General features: G+C 28.1%; 3 protein-coding genes across 3 annotated transcripts; 1 reads left to right on the plus strand and 2 right to left on the minus strand.

The window, feature by feature from the left end:
- Positions 1–107: 107 nt before the first annotated feature.
- LOC107995314 (nudC domain-containing protein 1) lies at positions 108–2,729 on the plus strand. Its single transcript, XM_017052735.3, has 4 exons — positions 108–516; positions 609–1,587; positions 1,657–2,018; positions 2,389–2,729. The coding sequence occupies exons 1-4, from the start codon at positions 402–404 to the stop codon at positions 2,586–2,588; spliced, it is 1,656 nt and encodes a 551-aa protein (XP_016908224.1). The 5' UTR covers positions 108–401; the 3' UTR covers positions 2,589–2,729.
- On the minus strand, positions 2,274–6,242 carry LOC107995360 (cap-specific mRNA (nucleoside-2'-O-)-methyltransferase 1). Its single transcript, XM_017052831.3, has 3 exons — positions 6,103–6,242; positions 3,693–6,018; positions 2,274–3,603 (listed from the first exon to the last, which is right to left on the minus strand). The coding sequence occupies exons 1-3, from the start codon at positions 6,110–6,112 to the stop codon at positions 3,108–3,110; spliced, it is 2,832 nt and encodes a 943-aa protein (XP_016908320.2). The 5' UTR covers positions 6,113–6,242; the 3' UTR covers positions 2,274–3,107.
- Positions 6,243–7,413: 1,171 nt separating this feature from the next.
- LOC107995323 (uncharacterized) lies at positions 7,414–19,587 on the minus strand. The gene is made up of 4 exons (XM_017052756.3): positions 19,459–19,587; positions 19,197–19,324; positions 18,115–18,565; positions 7,414–17,763 (listed from the first exon to the last, which is right to left on the minus strand). Exons 2-4 carry the CDS (start codon positions 19,226–19,228, stop codon positions 16,060–16,062), a joined length of 2,187 nt encoding a protein of 728 aa, XP_016908245.1. The 5' UTR covers positions 19,229–19,324; positions 19,459–19,587; the 3' UTR covers positions 7,414–16,059.
- Positions 19,588–19,955: the final 368 nt, after the last annotated feature.

A 19,955-nucleotide genomic window follows, 5' to 3' on the forward strand; every position in this document is an offset into this window, starting at 1 on the left:
TTCAACACTGCTTCCTCAAACTAACTGTTACTTTCGATAGTATTGCTTTTTTCAATTTTGAATAAATATCGATTATTATAGTTATATCGATTATGTATCGTTATCGTTGATCGCATCACAATTCAATTCAATTGAGTAATTGAGTCGGTGTCAGATTTGACTATATTGTTATAAAATAAAAAATAGTTGATATTAAAAAATTAAAGAATATATATAATAATAATAATAAAATTATTGTCAATAAAATAAAAAACATAATAAATACGGTCAATATATTAAAAAATGTTATTCAAAATAATGAAAATAAGTTACAAATTAAGGTTATGAATTTTGTTTTTAAATTACTTATATTTTCTCATTTTTAAATAATAATGTTCAAATAAAAATACAAACATAAAAAAATGACAAAAATTGTTGAATTATGTCCTAATAAAAATTTGATAAATTTAAAATTTGAAAAATACCAGTTTTGTAGCGATGAAATTTCGATAGATACTGAAATATGTTTAAAAACAGGTAAGCATTATTAAAAAAACAAATTTTTATTTCAACAAATAATTATCATTTATTAAAATAAAATGCAATTACAAAGGCAATTATATTTTTAGACGTATATAGGTTAGAATTAACAACAAATCGAGATTCCTTCTTAGAAACTCGATTATTCGCATTTCATAATCATTTATTCAAAAATCCATATGATACATCATCCTGGTATATAGATGAAAATGGAATTGTATGGCGATTTAAAAAGGATGGTAATTTAGAACAAATATATGAAATTAATAATTTAAATAAAAATGTGCAAAATCGTTTGTATAATCCATCAATTGGATTTACTGATAATAATATTATTGTAATTTCTGATGGTGGAGATTGTTTGAAATTATTAATAACAAATGCCCAAGAAAATATTAAATCTTTCACATTAAATAATGCGGAACCTGGTGTAATATTAGATATAAGATATATAGATACCACAAATACTATTATGATTGCTATGTGTGATATTAGAAGTACAGGTGAAAAAAAATTTTCAAGGCTCTTATTATTGACATATGCTTGGAAAAATGCAGGAAATATAGATCAATTCTTTGAGCTTATTAATAAAGAAACTTTAAAAGTAAATGGTGCTATTGAATATGTATATATAGAAAACTCTGGTAAATACTTACATTCCATTTGTCAAGATTATATAACATTTGATTCCCCAAAGATAAAAAAATCTACTGATAATGAAAAAGATACAAAGAAAACTGAGAAATTAAAAATTCCAAGATATTATTGGTCTCAAGATGAGGATTCAATAACGGTCTGGCTTAAAATAGACAATCAATATCGAGATAAAATTAAAGTAAATGTAACATCACTAGAACTATCAGTAATGGTAAATAATAATGTACTAATAGAAGGACAATGTCAATACAGATTAGATGAAGATTTAACAACATGGAAATATGAACAAGATACATTTAAACTTGAATTATATAAACATGAAAATGGTTTAATGTGGAATGAATTAATTAAAGGTGATACTGGTGGAGAATGTTTACCTAATGAAACTTTGGCTACTGAAATTCATTCCAAGTATATTATTTAAAATAAGAATTTCATTAAATTATTTTTATATTTTAATATTTATTATTTCATATGTAGGTTAGCACATTTGTGTACAAATCAAATTGATAATAAACAAGGACAACCTTGTCTAGGATTTAATGCTGAACAACTTGAGGAATGTGATCTTGAAGGAAAAGATAATCTCCTATTGAGAGTTGATCTTGTTGAACAAACAAATACTCATTTAGCTATGCTTGGAACAAGCAATCATGTATTGTATACATATAAAACAAAAAATGGACAAGCAATTTGTCTAAGACATAATAATGATGGTTTCTTATGGATTACTGACCAAGTAAATGATAATAAATGGAATATCAAACATTATTATACTTTCCCTGGTTTTGGTTATGTTGAAGCAAGTAAAAGTAATAAAAAATTTTGTGTTTCTCCTACTGGTAAATATTTAAAATTTTATTTTAATTAATATTAGATTTGGACATTATTTAAATAAAATATTTGATAAATAATTATTTTAATAACATGCAATTCTTTTGAAATTTTTTTTTCTTTGAATTACTTCATTACTTGATCATAAAATTTTATATTTTTTTTATTTTATTTATTCAAAATTATCTTTAATTAAAATAAAAGTTTTCCTTATTCATATACATATATTTATTTACTATTTGAAGAAAATTGAAATTAAAATATTATGTTTCATAATTTTTTATTCTATTTGAAATATAATTTGTCCAAATCTGACAAATTATAAATTATTTTATATACAATATTTTACATAATAAATTCATTTAAAATTATTTTTAGATGGTTCATATGTAGCTATTCTTGAGCACACAAGATATATATTTCTTTATAAAAGGCCTGAATTAAATGTTCAAATTGGAAAACAATGGATTATAGATTTAGATAGTGAAACCTATCCTATTATGGGAGCAGTCGCCACAAATAAATATTTAATTATTCTTACTAAAAACAAATTATATCGATTAAATATTTGTTTTTAAGATTAATTACACTCATTTATCGACGCATACAAATATTTTGTATGAATATAATTACAATTATTTATAATTTAATATAATTACAATATAATTACATCTATTAATTACTATTGTACACTAATATATATTATTTGCAAACATAAAGAGTTTTTTTTTAATGTAAAAATAGATATCAACTAACAATTTATTTTTACTTGTCTCTCATTAAAAATTCATAAATTCATGAAAAAACATTTTTTTAATAGTTATAATCCGTCACAAAATTTTCTTATATTTTCAGTTAAAAGAAACATATTGTATATATACATTTATAAATTTATTATTATACATACATTGTTTATGTAAAAATTGAGCCATATAAAAACTGAATTGATCAACTACATCAAAATTAATGATTTTTCAAAATTATATCTAATATACTAAAATTAAAAAACTTTCAAAAAACAAGTTGATCAATTTAGTATTCGAATGGTACAATTAATAATACCACATTGAGAATTTCTATTATCAATGTTTGTTTTACTAATAATTTAAACCATTTTGTAAAGTTATATTACACTTATCTTTGATAAATTTCGCAAATATATTCATGGTAAGTGACTTATCACTAGGCCAATACCAAATAACGCGATTTTTGAAAGATTCTATGAAATTCGCTTCTGCCGAACGCGGTCTATTTTTATCAAATAAATTCTCATTAGTTTTATAATTAAAAACATAAGTCGTACGATGTGTTTTGCTGACATATCGATTCCATGGATTAACAGTACTTCTTAAAAATATTATACTATTTGGTATAAAATATAATTTATCATCACAATTTTGATCATAATGCAAAGATGTTTCTGGAAGTTCGTATACCAAAGCAGGACAATTATTTTTCATTCTACGCTCTTTTATTTGCAATTTTTCACATATATCCGAATTTACCGGGAATAATTCTTTAGCTCGTACTCGAGCATAATTACTTCCCTCTGGTTTCCACAAAGCTTCACAAAATTTTTTTGTAAGTTCATGCCTATAAAAAATAAAAAAAAATTAATTTTACATACTAATATATTTTTAAAAAAATTTTATTTTGATCTTTATAAAATTCAATTTTTTTACCTTTCTCTTAAATATTTTTGGCTAACATCTTCTCCTCCTAAGATGAATGCATCTATGATATGTAATGCAAGTACTTTTTGCTGATGTCTAAATTCTCTTTTCATTTCATGTACAACTTCTGCATATACAAGTGTATTTGATGGTAATTCTATATTAATATCACTAACTTCTACCCAACCATATTTTAAATAACGATAAACGTTACTTCTTCCCATACTCATATAAAATGTAGCATTTTTTCTTTCATCATCAGGTTGTAATTTAGTACTACATGGCATGCAAAACCAATCATATGGTGAATTTAATAAATTGTTAATATTATCTACTTTTAATGTAGTTGCGAAATTAGAAAGAAATGTAGAATCTTTAACAAGAATATTTAATTTATCTTTTGGTTTCATATGTTTTGGAATTGTTCTACTTTCATCAGGAAGTTTCCAATATGCTAAACATTCTTTACGCATATCAGCTTGTTTTGTTTCAACAAGAGTATTATCTTCACAAAATGCAGCAATTTTGCACAGACCTATTATTTGTTTCTTTCCTAAATACTCATTAGAAGTGCGTAAATATTGCAAAAAGTGTTTTTCTTTTTCTAATTCGTCAAATGACACTAATTGTATAACATCATTATTTTCATCACTATCTAATAGCAAATGATTAATTTTATTAAGATATTGCATAACAACTTCTGTTCCAGGTCGTTTACTTTTACATATTAAATAACGTTCTGAATTTGCTGGTCTAGAAGAGTTTGGTTTAAAAATACAAATTTCGTCAAAACATCGATACATTAAATAGATTAAACCAGCACTAAAGGGTGTAAATATGTCAAATAATTTTGTAACAAAATGACCCTTCTCTCTTACTATCATTAATGCCACTAAACATTGACAAAGATACAATTGTTTTGAAAGAATTTCTTGTAAGTTTTCTTTTCCCTCAACAGAAAAACCACCATCAGACATCATAAAATGTACTCCTTTATTATGAGTATATTTCATTATAAGTTCTCTAAATGTTCTTTGATTTTCAGAATCAAAGACATCACCATTATCTTTTGGTCCATAATATGGATGAAATGTTTCAGGAGAACCAGCATAAAAGTCAGCTAATTTAAAATCATTCTCATTTTTCAATGTAAAACCAAATCCTTTAGCATGCCATTTTGTTCTCCAAAGAACATATTCACTGAAACCACCTGGTCCAGCGCATACATCTGCAAAATATAATAACTCATTTTTTCCCAAATGTTTTCGATCAGTAAACATAAAATTACATGCTCTATCTATATTAGCCATTTTAACAGCGGCTCGATTTAAGAAAAATGCACCGCGAATTGTTTCGTAAGGATTAGAACGTGTTCTTGCGCGACGAAATTCAACATCATCTAAATTATCAAATACTGTTTTCGAATTAATTATATTTCTAACTATATCCTCATGACAAAAATGAGTTTCATCATCTATAGTCATTTTCTTAGATCCTATTTGTAACCAAAAATGCATTTCTTCTTTTGTAGGTAAATTTTTATTTGGATTTTTTATCCATTCCATATCTTCTTTACATTTTATTTCTTCTTCTGCAGGATCCCATTTAAGACTTGAAGCTTCAAGCCCAGGAATATTATGACCAAGACCTCTACGTCCATGTTGTTTAGAAGCTTCAACTGGTTCTAAACGACCTTGCTTATTTTTTCCAAGACCATATCCTTCTTTATATCCCATTTTTTTCATCATACGTTTAACTTTGTCAGTATTAAGATTTTTGGATTCCTGTTTATTTAATTCTTCATTTATATTGAAATTATTTTTATCACTAATATCATTTTCATTCTTATTTTTTATTTTATGAATTTTTTGTCGCTTACTATAATGATAAGAGTCTTCATATATATTTTTCTCTATTCTAATATCTTCTTCATCATTACTTGATGGATCATTTATAGAAATATTATTAATGTTTTGACTACTACCTTCATCACCTGAATCCTCATGTATCTTTTGTTTCTTATTATAATGATAAGCATCTTCATTTTTTTTTGTTCTTATTTTATCATCACAATCTGAGGAATCATTTATACAAACATTTATACTTGTATTGTTATGTTCATTAGATGAATAATAATCTTCGTTGCAATCACTTTCATTTAAATCTGAAGTTTCATCTGATAAAGTAGTATAAATAAAATGATTTGTCTTTTTTTTATGTTTTTCATGAGTAGAATAATCACTAAAAAATGATGAATCTGTCCTTTTTTCTTCAATACTTTCATCATGATCTGTATTAATAAAACTTTCATTCTCATAATCACTTTCATCTGAATCTAAAATGTTAATATAATTTAATTCATATATTTATAAATAAAAATATTTCTATTATAACATTATAAAATGTTAATATTACTTACTACTCCTCATATTTGTTTCAATTATTGTAACTTTTTAATTCACTAATATTTCTATATATAATATTTTGATTTATAAAATTTTAATAATTAAAAATAAGAAAATTATATTTTTTTCAAAGAATATATGTATATTCTCTTTCTATTTACATTATAAATATTTAAAAATACTATTGTTATTATAGGTTATGTTTCTCACCACAATCACAATACACAGCACTACATCTATCAAGACATACAGACACTTGTCCGATCAAGTCTCAGAACGGACTGACAGAGGAATTCAACATGAACATCGATAGGAATTTAAAATCGTGAAAACAGCTCCCTCTACTATCCTCAATGCATATTTAATCGTGTATTCTAATAATTTGGTAAGAGTGCGAGTCATCAAAGCACTGTCAATACCAAATGAAAACGATATCATGGATTACACAAAAAGTAATTAGTTCAAATTTTATAAAAAAAATGAAAATAATGGTGAAAAATATAATTAATCTATAATATTTTTATTTTATATAATTTCTTCTAATAATTAATAATAATTTTGAAATTATAAATTGTTATAAGAAAATAACATATAACAATAAAATAAATATCAAAATTATGCAACTTTAATTTCAAATGCATTATTTAAAATATTTAGAAATAAATGAACAATTTAGAAAAATATATTTTCAAAATATATTTTATATTTTTCAGATATCTGAATTGTCTCAAAATTATAATTTAAAATACAAATTGCGAAAACAATAGAAGATGGATGCATGGTCTCATTAATAATCATTAATATATTATTATGATAGGTATGGAAAAGAAGGTATATGGAACGTTGTTACCTTCATAAATTAATGTTATAATATTACAATGCTGTCTGTGATTTTACAACAAAATATATTTGTAATAGAAAGAAAAGAATAACGGGACAGACTAAATGTAACTTTTATAGCATGTATGATTTTAAATTTTGATTGAACGAAATTGGAAAATTTTTTTATAATATTTTCTATATATTAATTTTTCTTCAATTCCAAACGATTGTTATTGTTTTTAAAATAGTTTGTATATTTACTTATATAGTAAAAAATGATATTTACTTATAATAAAAAATTTTATGATTTTTTGATTATTTGATATCACATAGATATTATTTTTGATTATTTAAATATGAAAAAATTTATAACAATATAACATTCTACATTAGCTTATGTTGCTAATATAGAATTATATATAATAGTAATATACACAATATACACTACAATATAAGAACATTTAAGTAAAATAAAATGAAAAAAGATAAAGAAACAAACAATGTATTATTGCAGTATTTATTCTTATATTCTACCATAATACTGTGTAACATACAAGAAATGCACTTTAATGAAACCTACAGAAGAGAATTTGAATACAGAAATATTATTTAACATTATTTACGCCTTTTTTTAAATTGTTCGCCTTGCGCGCTGCATATAAATAATTTGTGTATGCTCTTTTTCTTCTTTCTACACCGGAAAAACAATAAATTCTGTTTGAACAGAAGCGACTCATACAATAATTAACTCTAAGGTACTTTTTAACAAACGTCACTTGTTTTCTATCACTCACTGAAAATTGCATTAAAATATTCACATCTCATATAAACTATTGATATACTTTCCGCTTTTGAAAATCGTGTCATGGTCAAAGAAAAAAAAATAAGCCATTTTCGCGTTACCTCTCTTTGGTCGTAAAAATTAATAATTCTGCAGTAAAACGGCTTACATGATTAGACAACAATAGGTATTTTCTGCATTTACTTAATTATTTCAAAGACGGAGAACAACACAGAAAGCAAAACGATGACAAAGTATTCACATAATCTTGTTTCTAGTTGTACTGTTAATACTGGTCTTTCGTTTTCCTAAAATATTCATTTTGAAATAACATTTTCATGTCGAGTCTAAACATTATTCGATACAAAAACACTAGAGATCTTGATTTTTCTTTTTTCTTGCGTCAGAATTCTAAAAATTAATATTTGAATAATTGAAAATATTTTTTTGTTAAGTACAACAATGTTTGAAGAATATTCCAATATTGTTATACCATAAAAAAGATATTTGTTTCAATATATCTTTATACTCTCGAGGGTCATAATTAACGACAGAATAATTTCGACTAGATTACTTGTCATCTTAACACATTCACTGCCAAGTTCATTGCGATAACTGTACACTGTCGTTATTTTCTTTAAATGTATTTTTTTACAGTTTAGTACAGTGATAAATTATCAAAATAAGGGAGCAGTGAATCTGTTAATAATGTGATAAGCGATCATTTTTTTTATTCACCAAGAATATTCTATCTACTAAAACAATGCTGTCTAAATTAAAGCTATAAAACTTAAAAATTATGTTTTTTTCTATTTTTCTTTTGTTATTTCACAGGCTTTAACACGATTAAATAACAACTACATTATTAACATGCGTAACTATTCTTTCATTAGAATCTTCTAGCTTCTTTGTCTATTAATAACAATGTTAAAGAAGCGCTAAATAGATCATCAATTTTGATGGACAGCATTGCCCTAATAGAATATCCCATTTTTTTTAGAATTATGTCTGTATATATTTATATATATATATGCAAACATACATTATATACATATACATATTTATATAAAGAACTGATAAATGTCATTTTTATACATAAAATTGACGCAAATATATATTCTTGCATGCCTCTTTTGCATATTCTTATACTCAACAAGAATGCAATACAGTTATATGCCGTTCTTCTGTGCTGCAGTTCGAACAATTCTAGCAAACGCTTGTCTCAATTTACTCGAGGACGACCAAGGAGCGGTTTTTTCTTTTTATCGTTTCGAATCTAAGAGTGTTCGCAATTTTGCATACACATCTTGATGAAAGTTGGCCGAGCTCTTTCATTTGTAAGGCGCGATGAATCAATAAAGCCGTAATTACAGAATACCTATTTGTATTTTTTTTTTTTTTTTTTTTAATGTACATCTTTCCCGATACCATCGGCGATCTGAACTCTCTCAACTTTCTGGTCTCGTAGAAACGACTAAAATTACGCATTACTAAATTATCAACATTTCCGTTTTTCTTTCTTTGCAATTTAGCATATTATATTTCTTTTTAGCGCTTTTTCTTCAAACTACTTTCTTTTCTTTATTTTTTTTTAATATCGTTCCTTTTTCCTAATGCGCGTTCAGAACAAACGCATCAACAAATGAAGTATTACAACAACAGGAAGTCTACCGTGCTGTAACTGCGTTTTTCACGCAATGATCGCGTAATTCCTATAACACCTTTACGCTTTTCAATTTCGTTTTTCGATTTCACATTTCTGAGAGGATCATTTTCATTTTTATGATTCGCTCGAAAAAATAAGTGCATAGTGTGATAATGATCACATAAATTATGCTTATACAAATTATCGGTCAAATAATTTTTAATCTCCAAAAATACGCGTTTGAAGATATTTTGAATATGAGATATTATGCTCTCAAAAAAGACGAGATACGACGAATTCGTATGCTTCACTACTCTGAGAACAATCATGAAAAATGCGAACATTTGCACACAAGGAAAAACAGTGAATAACATTTATATTAAAATAAAAATAATTTGATGAATTTAACCCCTTCACTTTTATGAATTCAATGAACTATTAATAAGTTTTCAATTTGAACTCTATTTATTGAAACGAAATTTTATTCAATTTATTTTTATCCGATTATGAATTTTTATTATTCGAATGAAAAATCATGAATAATTGATGAAAAATTTTAATAATCTATCAATTATTATATTTTTAATAATTAACACTAGAAAATGTATAGAAACAAACTTTGTACGAAATTTTTATAATAAAAATTAATATGTTAATAATCTAAATCATTTTTAGCAAAAGGGTTAAATTGCATTAAAAGAAAAGAAGACGATTTCTTTTGTAATTACTTAATTGTTTAACAAGTAATTACAAAAGTTGACATATACGTATATATAAAACAATAATATAACTATGAAAATAGTGTACGCAGATCTAAATAAATCTTGTAATTTTCGCGAAATTTTTAAACATAATACACAAATTATGAAATCAATTAATACATTAGCCATTACAGAAATTTTGTTATATAGTATTCTCTGCACTCACTTATTACCATCGATATAATTCTCATGACGCATTTTTTAATGGAATTATATAAATTTAAACAAGATGTATAAGATTTGTTGATTCGAAGATCTCAGCACACATTAAGATCGATTGAAGGTACCGTTTTTTTTTTTTTTTTTAATTAGCCCAGGCTTAAATATGTACCATCATTAAAAGACGCATTATTAAAAATGATAAATATCTGAATCGTAAACTGCATTAACTTCACAGTTTCGTAAAAGTTTGCACAGTAAATTTTGTCGTGCAGTGTACAGTGTTCAACATTCATGCATACACTAACAAGTCTACATTTGACATTAGGAAAAAACTAAATTTATTATTAGTAAAAAAAGAAAAAGAGAAACAAACAAACAATATTACCGTTTACATATTACGAACAATATCACTTTTCATAGGAAACAATCATTTTACGCTTATTTCACAATATTTAAAAAAAAAAAACGACATAATATTACGGATAAATAACAAAGATAGTAACAAATTTAGTTTTCCTAAAATTAATCTTAACGTCATATTCACTTTTCCATTTCTTTCTTAAACCTTACATAACGAAAGAAAAATGTACTTTACATATATGAGATTAATCCACGACTTCCAATCGTCGTTGATGAACGATCAACAATCTTTAGTACATTTCTCCAGAAACTGAGTGAAAGATAGTGGTAAAGTTAACAATTGTGACACAATCGCAAAAATAATAATAATAATAACAGACTTGGCAATGCACACATGTGACTACACCAATAAAATATTCGCAAGTTTTTTAACCAAATAGAACGATACGCAGAGAAAAAGTGTGAAAATTCTTTGACTCATCTTAGCAAAAATTTAAGCTGCAATTCATTCACGTTACAAAGAAGAATGCAATATAGGAACTATCATGAAACGGATTGTACTGTTGTTGTTGTAATGTCCCTTTATTTCACGAACGATCTATAATTGATAAATCAAAAACAAGTGAAACGTGGCAAGCAATCATTCGAAAATCAAATACAAACGATATTTTTAACTTGATATCTTTCCTTTTTTTGATCGAATTCTTTTTCGATCGGAATCAAACGAAATTGTAGAAAAAAAAAAAAAAAAATAAAAGAAAGAAATAAACAGGAAACCAGATTCGTGCAACTATTCCAACCTCTATGGAAAGTAAACGCGAAATATCTGGCGAATTTCTCATCACGACACACCGAAGACATTAATTCTCAATAAAAAGAAAAAATGCACAATACGAACACGCACCCGTTATCGAACTATAACATAGTAGTACCGTCCCCACATACGGCACTACCGACGTAAAAACATATTGTTACAATTAATAATGTACAAATAGTCTATCTGTAGTCTATCCAGTATACGAACGTATCTGCGGCTGCTAAACCTGTGTATAAGTTGGCGAGATTCAGTCTTCACATATAAAGGAGAATATGTACTCTTCTTCTTCTTTTTTTTTTTTTTTAACATTACAATATGCACATTTATGTTTATAATAATAAAAATGTTTATGTACGCGATATCACAGCGTTCAGCATTAATCGTTAAAAAGGTACTCTCGTGTTCCCGAGACTATGTTAGTGTCATTAACGATTTTCTCAGCACGTAAAACTCGACGTCATTTTATTCGTCGATCTTTACAACACGAAAAACTGTGCCGATTATCGTTTCATTGACTCTTTTCCTTTTCTTTTTTTTTTTTTCTTCGAGTGAAACGAACAACAGATTATAAATATAAGATTACAAGTTCGATCGATCAACTAACATGACCTGAACGAGTGTTCTTAATGCAAGCGCAAAGATTTCACGAGAATATATTTTTCGAATCTTTTCTTCAATTAAACAGACGGAAGGCGTGTCATACAAATATCTTGAAAACTACCTCCCTCATCTCATTCGTTCAACGTTTACCATCACTGTTGAAAACTGATATAAAAAAATATATGTACGGTTTACTTAGAAATATTATCGACCAAGATATTCGAGTTCATCGATATTGCAAAGTTTAGTGTTGAACACTAGTTTCGTTTCCGCTTTTTCGTTTTGTAACAACAAGAGAATAAGATTTCGTTTTTTCTCTCCGGGAAATCTTTCGTTATCAACTAGAGATGACTGATCTCGTTAAGAGTTATATTAAAAGTGTACAGCTGAAATGGATGTTCCCTAACAACACGACAAAACGGAGTATAATACAAAAAAAAGAACAAAAAAAAAATGAATATCGACTAGTAGGGAGAAAGTAGACTTCAGAGATACGATTTTGCACCGTAGAAATGAAGTATACCGCATATTCTACTATACGAAAAATACATATCCATGTTTTTAACAGTTCTCGTTATACGTAATACGATTACAAATGAACATAAGATTTATAAGTGTTCATTAACGCAAATAAAAAAAAAGAGAAGTAAAAAGAACAAAAAAGAACCCATAGCTGAAAAATACTGAAATTTCATAGATCCCTTTGTTAGCAACAAACACGTAAGTATTTAGAAGACTATATCTTAATAAAATAGACAAACATACAAAAAAAAAAGAGATAAATAGTTTCACAATATATGAGAAAGAGAGAAATGAAGAACCTTTGTGTCTACATCTTCATATACGCTTAGAAGATGAATTTATCAGACTACATAATGAAATAAAAAACTTGGATATTCATGAATAGAAGAACGCTCTGAAGTAATACACGTTTTCATATTCCAATTTCTTCTCCCTATTCTCTACCCTGACAATATACGAATTCGCACGGCAAACGCAAACAAAAAAAAAAAAGGAATACTGATCTTTCGCTTTTTCGCAACAACTTTTGTTTTTCTTTCCTTAAAGTAGACAGCTCTCGCAGTACACGTCATTTAGGATCATATGATTTGTATACCACGTATAAAACTGATAAGATACGTTCCTTATTTTAATCATGATGCACGATAGGTAGATCTATAAATATGCTACATCTTACATATCACAGAACTACGCGTACACCCACTATCAATTTTCAAAATGCAAGTTGCACTTCGTTATAACATTTATTTTGTTTAGGAAAAACTTAAAAGCATGATGTCTGTTATGTGTTCTGTTAAATGAAATGTAAAATATTAACCCTTTGCTGTCCAACAGTATTTCAATATTTGCTCTGCGTTCTTCTTTTTAAACTTTTAAACTTTTTTTTAAACTTTTTCAATTATAACTAGTTTCTAAGAAAATTCTATGACCATACGTTAGAGATTTGGTTTTAGAAAAGATATGCATATTCGACGGTCATTAATTTTCATTTCACTTTAGTATATGGGAACAAATGCAGTACAGCTTAAAGGGTTATAATTCTGAGGCTATCTGAATATTTAGAAGAAACTTTAATTTATCTGTCAAATTTTTATGACAGCAATATATATGTATCTATATATATATATATATATATATGTATCTATAAGCCTCAATTATTGATAAATGCTTGAAAGATGCATTACTTGCAATGGATGGAATTGAAAGATGTAGAATTGCACTACAATAGTCTGCTATTTGCCAAAATATAGTAGACTACATACTAAGAAAAATTCAGAAGAAATAGATAATTAGTGTACTAAAGAAAAATTACTGATCAACAACGATGAAAAGACATAGATTAAACGAAGTTTCAAAAATAATATAAGATGATTTAATAGAGGGCGTACGCAATGTATGAGTATTCAGAAGTGTCCAATACTCGTAGCATACGCTTCCTATTATTTATATCACTATTCATTCTGACAACGCAATGTTGCAGTCAGATCAACGCAGTAGGAGCGTATAAGCATTCACAATGTTGAAAAGGACAAAGACAACAATATACCGCGAATGCCTAACTTCTGTTCGCGACCCCACCATATATTTTGAAATATCCAATCTATCGGCTCAGCAAAAGAAGAATATAAAGACTACCATGTGGAAACCTAGAAACGAATCGATAGAGCTTTTTCCTCTCTTATCGAGCAAAATCCGCTTGAAATGCGTGTGACGCGGTTTCGTGAATCAACCGGAAATGTTATTGTGCACACGTACTGCTTCACAACATTTTCTACTGTGCGTAATTAAGTAACGAACTGTGAGACCGTTTCACGAAAGCGTTACGTATAATTATCACAATAATGTCGTTCGCAAACGAGTCCTTGCTCGAGTGTATATTCGAGTCTTGCATTCTTCTCTGTTGGCTCTTTTCTTTGCTGTTCGTTTATTCGAGTAGTGACGTGTACAGTGTAATCTGGAGGCCCGCAAAAAATCGCTATGCGCTGTCGATAAACGGTTTTCGTGCCTGATTCGCGGCATGAGTTCATTATTCATTATTTTTCGTATCATTTATCACGTGAAATTTCCTTGGAAGCCACTTCGGAATGGCCATAACGATATATACAACACATGGATCAATACCATAAGTTAAAAACTCTTTCATCACGCGTTCAATACGTTCACGGCAGCGCAATATTTTTTTTCTTAAACGTTTCAATAGAAAAATGCCTTTCGGATAGTCTGAATCGTTCCCTAAAAAATAGCAAGAATTTCGATGAGCGCGAACTAAAAAACAGGTACAACTAAATTTTATTCGATTTGCGGCCAGCCTGCGCGTGCACCTATATACATTGTACACGGTCGCGCAAGGACAAGACCACTCAGTGGCCAATTGCATAAACATCAAACAACAATGTTTCTCTTACTTTTTTTTATCTTCGTATAATCATTCGTTGGTTTAACAACAAATTACTTTCGATATATATTATAAAAATAAGGTATCAAACTTTGCGCCGAGGTACACAGCCATTGTGACTACATGCTTAATTTAAGTTTTCCTTTCTCTTCCCCATTAGCCGGTTTTATGCTTTGAATTTATTCCAAAGATACCGGCCCAGGATAGTTTCGAAGTACTCACTTTTGTACGCTATATAATTATGCTGGATTTATCCTCCATCAAAGTTCTTTAATTTTGATGAGATATACCTTTCCCCTATTATCAAAGAGACACAACACCCAGTCTCGTTACAAAACAGAGGACACGATATTTTTTTTTTATATTCGTCGTGCGCTTTGTAAAAACGGGTGTACGGCTTAATTTTTATGCAAAAGGCCTTACATTTTGAAGAGCGTTGCCTGTACATACGTATATATATATATGCAAAATATAAATAAATTATCAAATATGAAAACGTTAACCCACCCCCCTTCTATACGTTTCGTGCATTTCGGGAAAGCATTAAATGACGTTTACATAGTTTTATCTCAAGAAGATTAATTACTTTTTAGGATATGACCACTTAGTTACAAGTCTACATTTGTTGGTCATATTCTACATCCAGTAATGATTATATCAATATATCATTGCTAAATAATTACTACTACTACTTCAAAAAACTTGACTGGAATGTGCCTACGGATTATTATTAATAATTATTAATATTATTAATAATTAATAATTAATTTTTTTATTTTTTTTTCTCTCCAATGTTTGAAAACGTTTCAATTTAAATATTTATAACTTCAATAAAATCAATAAATTATCGATTGTTTTGTCTCTGCTTTCTCTTGTTTTCTTCGAATAAACACAAATAATTTTGCTTTGTCGAATGCGTTGAATCGGCATCATTCCAGAAAAAATAATAAATGACAATGAAAAGAGGAAACATTATGTTACTTATATATTCAAAAGAGACCCAATTGTCTACACAAACCGTAAATATATAATGGGCCTGATATAAAGAGGAAAAATTGATTTTCTTACTTAGCCTGCACTCTTACCGATTTATACCTTGAAAAGCGTCACTGCTGCACTGGTGTAGGCGGATAAGGATAACTATATGGTGGCACAGCTTGAAACTGACTATATCCCATCGATTGATACGCGCAAGCGCCAGTATTTGGTGGTGGACGATTCGTCTGGAAAAACTTGTTGTTAACGAGACTTTGCATAGAGGAATCAGCTGTGTGTCCGCCAGCAGATGGCATCATGAATGGAGGCGGCATAGAGTATACGCTTTGTCCTCCAGGTGTCTGATTGGTGTTGTAAGCACTCTGACGATTGTGATAACGATTTCCTTGGAAACCTCCTGTTCTTCCATGATATCTAGGAATATTTGCATTTTGATAACTAGCTGAATAGCTATTGGTTGTTTGACAGCCATTGGTATAAGTATTCGGTTGCCGCTGATGTTGTTGTTGCTGTTGCTGCTGCTGCTGTTGATGTTGTTGATGTTGGTGTTGGTGTTGCTGCTGTTGCGGTTGTTGTTGATGTTGTTGCGGCTGATAATTAGATTGGAAACTATTCTGTCGACTGGCTTGATATCCATTTTGCTGGCGTACCACAGTTCTTTCTTGACTGCTACCATTACTGTGCTGAGTAGTCTGAACGTGTTGATTTTGCCAATTATTCGAAATCGGGCTACTATTATTTCTTGGACTCCCAGTGGAACTATTATCTTTGTTAGAACGAGAATGACTCCAACGCTGGCGGCCCTTTCCGTATGCAGGTTTTATCGAATTTGCTAAATCGGCCAGTTGTGGATTTATTGCTTGACCAGCTTCTTCCAAAACAGAAATTAATTCTTTTGCTTGTCTAGCATTATTAGGCGTAAAATAAGCATAAGCAGTACCCGCACTTTGGCAACGCCCAGTTCTTCCTATTCTATGAATATAATCCTCAGAACTGTTCGGATAATCGAAGTTAATTACATATTTCACATCTTCTACATCCAAGCCACGAGCAGCAACATCAGTAGCAACAAGAATCATTGTTTTTCCATTTCTAAACTCAGATAATACGTAATCTCTCTCAGGCTGTGATTTGTCACCGTGAATAGAAATAGCAGGCCAACCTTCTCGTTTAATAGCTTTGGTAATATCGTCCACTTTCTTTTTCGTTTCAACGAAAATTATCATCTTGCTTCCTCGATCTTTGCCAATCTCTCTCAAAAGATTTGAAAGTTTCATTTCTTTTTCATGCTCTTGACAAATCTCTACGATTTGACGGATATTGTGATTAGCGGCCAATGTCAAAGAACCGATGTTAATTTGAATATAATCTGAGAGAAAATCTTCAGCCAAAGCTTGTACTTCTTTCGGCCATGTTGCAGACCACATCAATACCTGCCTATCAGGTCTAATTTGCTCTATGATTTTTCGGATTTGCGGTTCGAATCCCATATCTAACATTCTGTCTGCCTCATCTAAGACTAGGTATGTACATCTGCGTAAATTCGTAGTTCCTTTCTCGAGAAAATCGATTAATCTACCAGGAGTTGCAATACATATTTCAACACCGCGTTCTAAATCACGAGCTTGAGGCCCTTTTGGGGAACCACCAAAAATGCAAGTATTACGAATACAGGAGGAAGAACCAAAATCTCTAGCAACAGATTGAATTTGTTGAGCTAATTCTCTTGTTGGAGCGAGTATCAAAACGATGGGACCATCTCCTCGGCTCAAACGTGGTTGATGATTAATGTGTACGGTTGCTGGTAATATATACTGAAAAATATAAATAATAAAAATCTTAAATTTAATTATTTAAAAATATTTATTTGATAAATTATCAATGATTTAGATAATATATATTTTCAAAAATATGTACAAAAAAATTATACTGAAATCTGTTTGATTTGAATATGAAATCTGATTTCTTTTATATTTAATCAATATAATGATCAATTAATATATTTCATTGACATAATGTGATAATAAAGAATTAGAATCAATCAAATCTTTAATATTAAACTCTTAATTTCTTTTAAATTATTATAAATATTTCAAATTTTATTTTTTTTATATATATAATAAACAATGCAATCAAAAATTAAAAAAATAAATAAAAATACATACAGCTAAAGTTTTTCCAGATCCTGTTTGAGCAATTCCAACCAAATCACGACCACTGAGTGCTATTGGCCAGCCCTGTGCTTGGATTGCTGTTGGTTCAGCGAAACCCTGCTTTCTTATCTCTTCCATTACATAATCTGGGAAGTTACTTTCTTCAAATGCTTGAATTGGAGAAGGAGTATTGTTTCCTTTCACAGTGATTTCTTTACCAATATGATATTTATTAACTTCATCACTGGATCGTTTTAAAATATTGATATGTGGAATATATAAATTTTTTGTGATCACTGGTAACTTAGAGAGATCCCAGCTTGGTTTTTTCAGTGAATCTCCAGGAGTTCTTCTTTGGACTTGCTTCTTAATTGACTTCTCTTTGTTTGTCTGTTGTTGTCTATTCCAATATGTTCCCCCTCCATTACGATTGGTAGAATCTCTACTTCCCCTGGGTCTGTAACTAATTCTCATAAAATGATACTCATTCTTTAAACATGTTTAAAATTTAATATTAAATTTAAGTCATTAATATAGAATATTAAATGGTATTAAATTATTATATTATTATAATGATAATATAATTATTGTATATTATTTATATTTGAAGTATATTGTATATTAATAAAAAATAATTTTTAATATATCATATTATATCATATTACATATAATATCACATGAAAAAAAGATAACAATTTAGGAAATCATTAATAATAATGATTATAAAAACATTAAATAATAAAGATTTTTTATGTACTTTCATCTTACGGTTGTCAGTAGCTTTCCATTAGATAATGACACCGCCATTTTACTTTTTTTCATGACTCATTTGGTCTTATTCAATAGTATACATTTTTGTTACAAGTAAATTTCTTTTTATCATATTTTAGAACAGTAATCTTCCGTAAATTGTGATTTTATTAATTCAACACAAAATAATAATTCAATAAAAATGACGAATAAGAGAATCCATGAACAAAATGGTGGAGATCACGATATTAAAAAAAAAAACTTCTCCAGTTTTAACATTTCATAACGTATGGTACTGACATATGTAATATTTAAAAGTTATCATTTAAATTAAAATATTCTACCTGGTATGATTGGAATAACTATTGTTATACATCTCGGCAAAAGTTCGGAAGAATCTGCTGACACACTACCAGTTCCGTAGGAACGATCTTCGATTTTTCGGAAAGTATGTCAGTTGTACCAGTTACACCTATGATCAAAAATAATTATATAAAAAATTTAATAAAATGAATATATAAATGAATATATTAATTCTGTAATAATCTTATATCAAATGACAAAAAAATTTGTATAAAAAAAGATAAGATATTCGAATAGACTTACCCTGCAAGACCCGGCGAGCAGAGCAGTAATGGCTGACAGGCACTGGGAAGACGGAAACGAGCAACTGGGCAATGCTTCCGCTCCTAACTAGTAGGTTACACACACACATAAAAAGGAAGTTCGTTCATTGGTTCGTTCTTATGTAGAATCGGATGCTGACACGTCGTCCAATCGTAGCACGATAGGATAAATCAATAAGTTCAAGTGTTATATATTTATTATACATAAAGGCAAATTTTCATGAAAAGAAAAAAAGGAGCAAATTAAAATAGAAAGCTATAAAAATGATTATATTTTTATTATATTTAAATTATATAAAAATTTTTTTTTCACAGAACATTATGCTTAAAAAGAATATAATCAACAAATAATATGTATAAATATATATATATATATATATATATATTATATCTATATAATACATATATAAAATAATTATTGATGTTATTTTTATATTTAAAATAAATTATATTTTTAGAAATTATATTTAAAATAAT

The sequence above is a fragment of the Apis cerana genome, linkage group LG8 (genome assembly GCF_029169275.1).
Source record: "Apis cerana isolate GH-2021 linkage group LG8, AcerK_1.0, whole genome shotgun sequence".
NCBI classification, from domain to species: domain Eukaryota; kingdom Metazoa; phylum Arthropoda; class Insecta; order Hymenoptera; family Apidae; genus Apis; species Apis cerana.

What these genes read in the sequence shown, in the direction of transcription:
- LOC107995323 (XM_017052756.3), bottom strand. Translation starts at nt 19,228, where the DNA reads ATGTATAACAATAGTTATTCCAATCATACCAG. An exon ending in AGTTATTCCAATCATACCAG is followed by an intron (nt 18,566 to 19,196) that starts GTAGAATATTTT and finishes TATGAGAATTAG; the next exon opens with TTACAGACCCAGGGGAAGTA. An exon ending in GATCTGGAAAAACTTTAGCT is followed by an intron (nt 17,764 to 18,114) that starts GTATGTATTTTT and finishes TATATTTTTCAG; the next exon opens with TATATATTACCAGCAACCGT.
- LOC107995314 (XM_017052735.3), top strand. Translation starts at nt 402, where the DNA reads ATGACAAAAATTGTTGAATTATGTCCTAATAAAAATTTGATAAATTTA. An exon ending in TGAAATATGTTTAAAAACAG is followed by an intron (nt 517 to 608) that starts GTAAGCATTATT and finishes TTATATTTTTAG; the next exon opens with ACGTATATAGGTTAGAATTA. An exon ending in ATTTTGTGTTTCTCCTACTG is followed by an intron (nt 2,019 to 2,388) that starts GTAAATATTTAA and finishes AATTATTTTTAG; the next exon opens with ATGGTTCATATGTAGCTATT.
- LOC107995360 (XM_017052831.3), bottom strand. An exon ending in CAAAAATATTTAAGAGAAAG is followed by an intron (nt 3,604 to 3,692) that starts GTAAAAAAATTG and finishes TATTTTTTATAG; the next exon opens with GCATGAACTTACAAAAAAAT.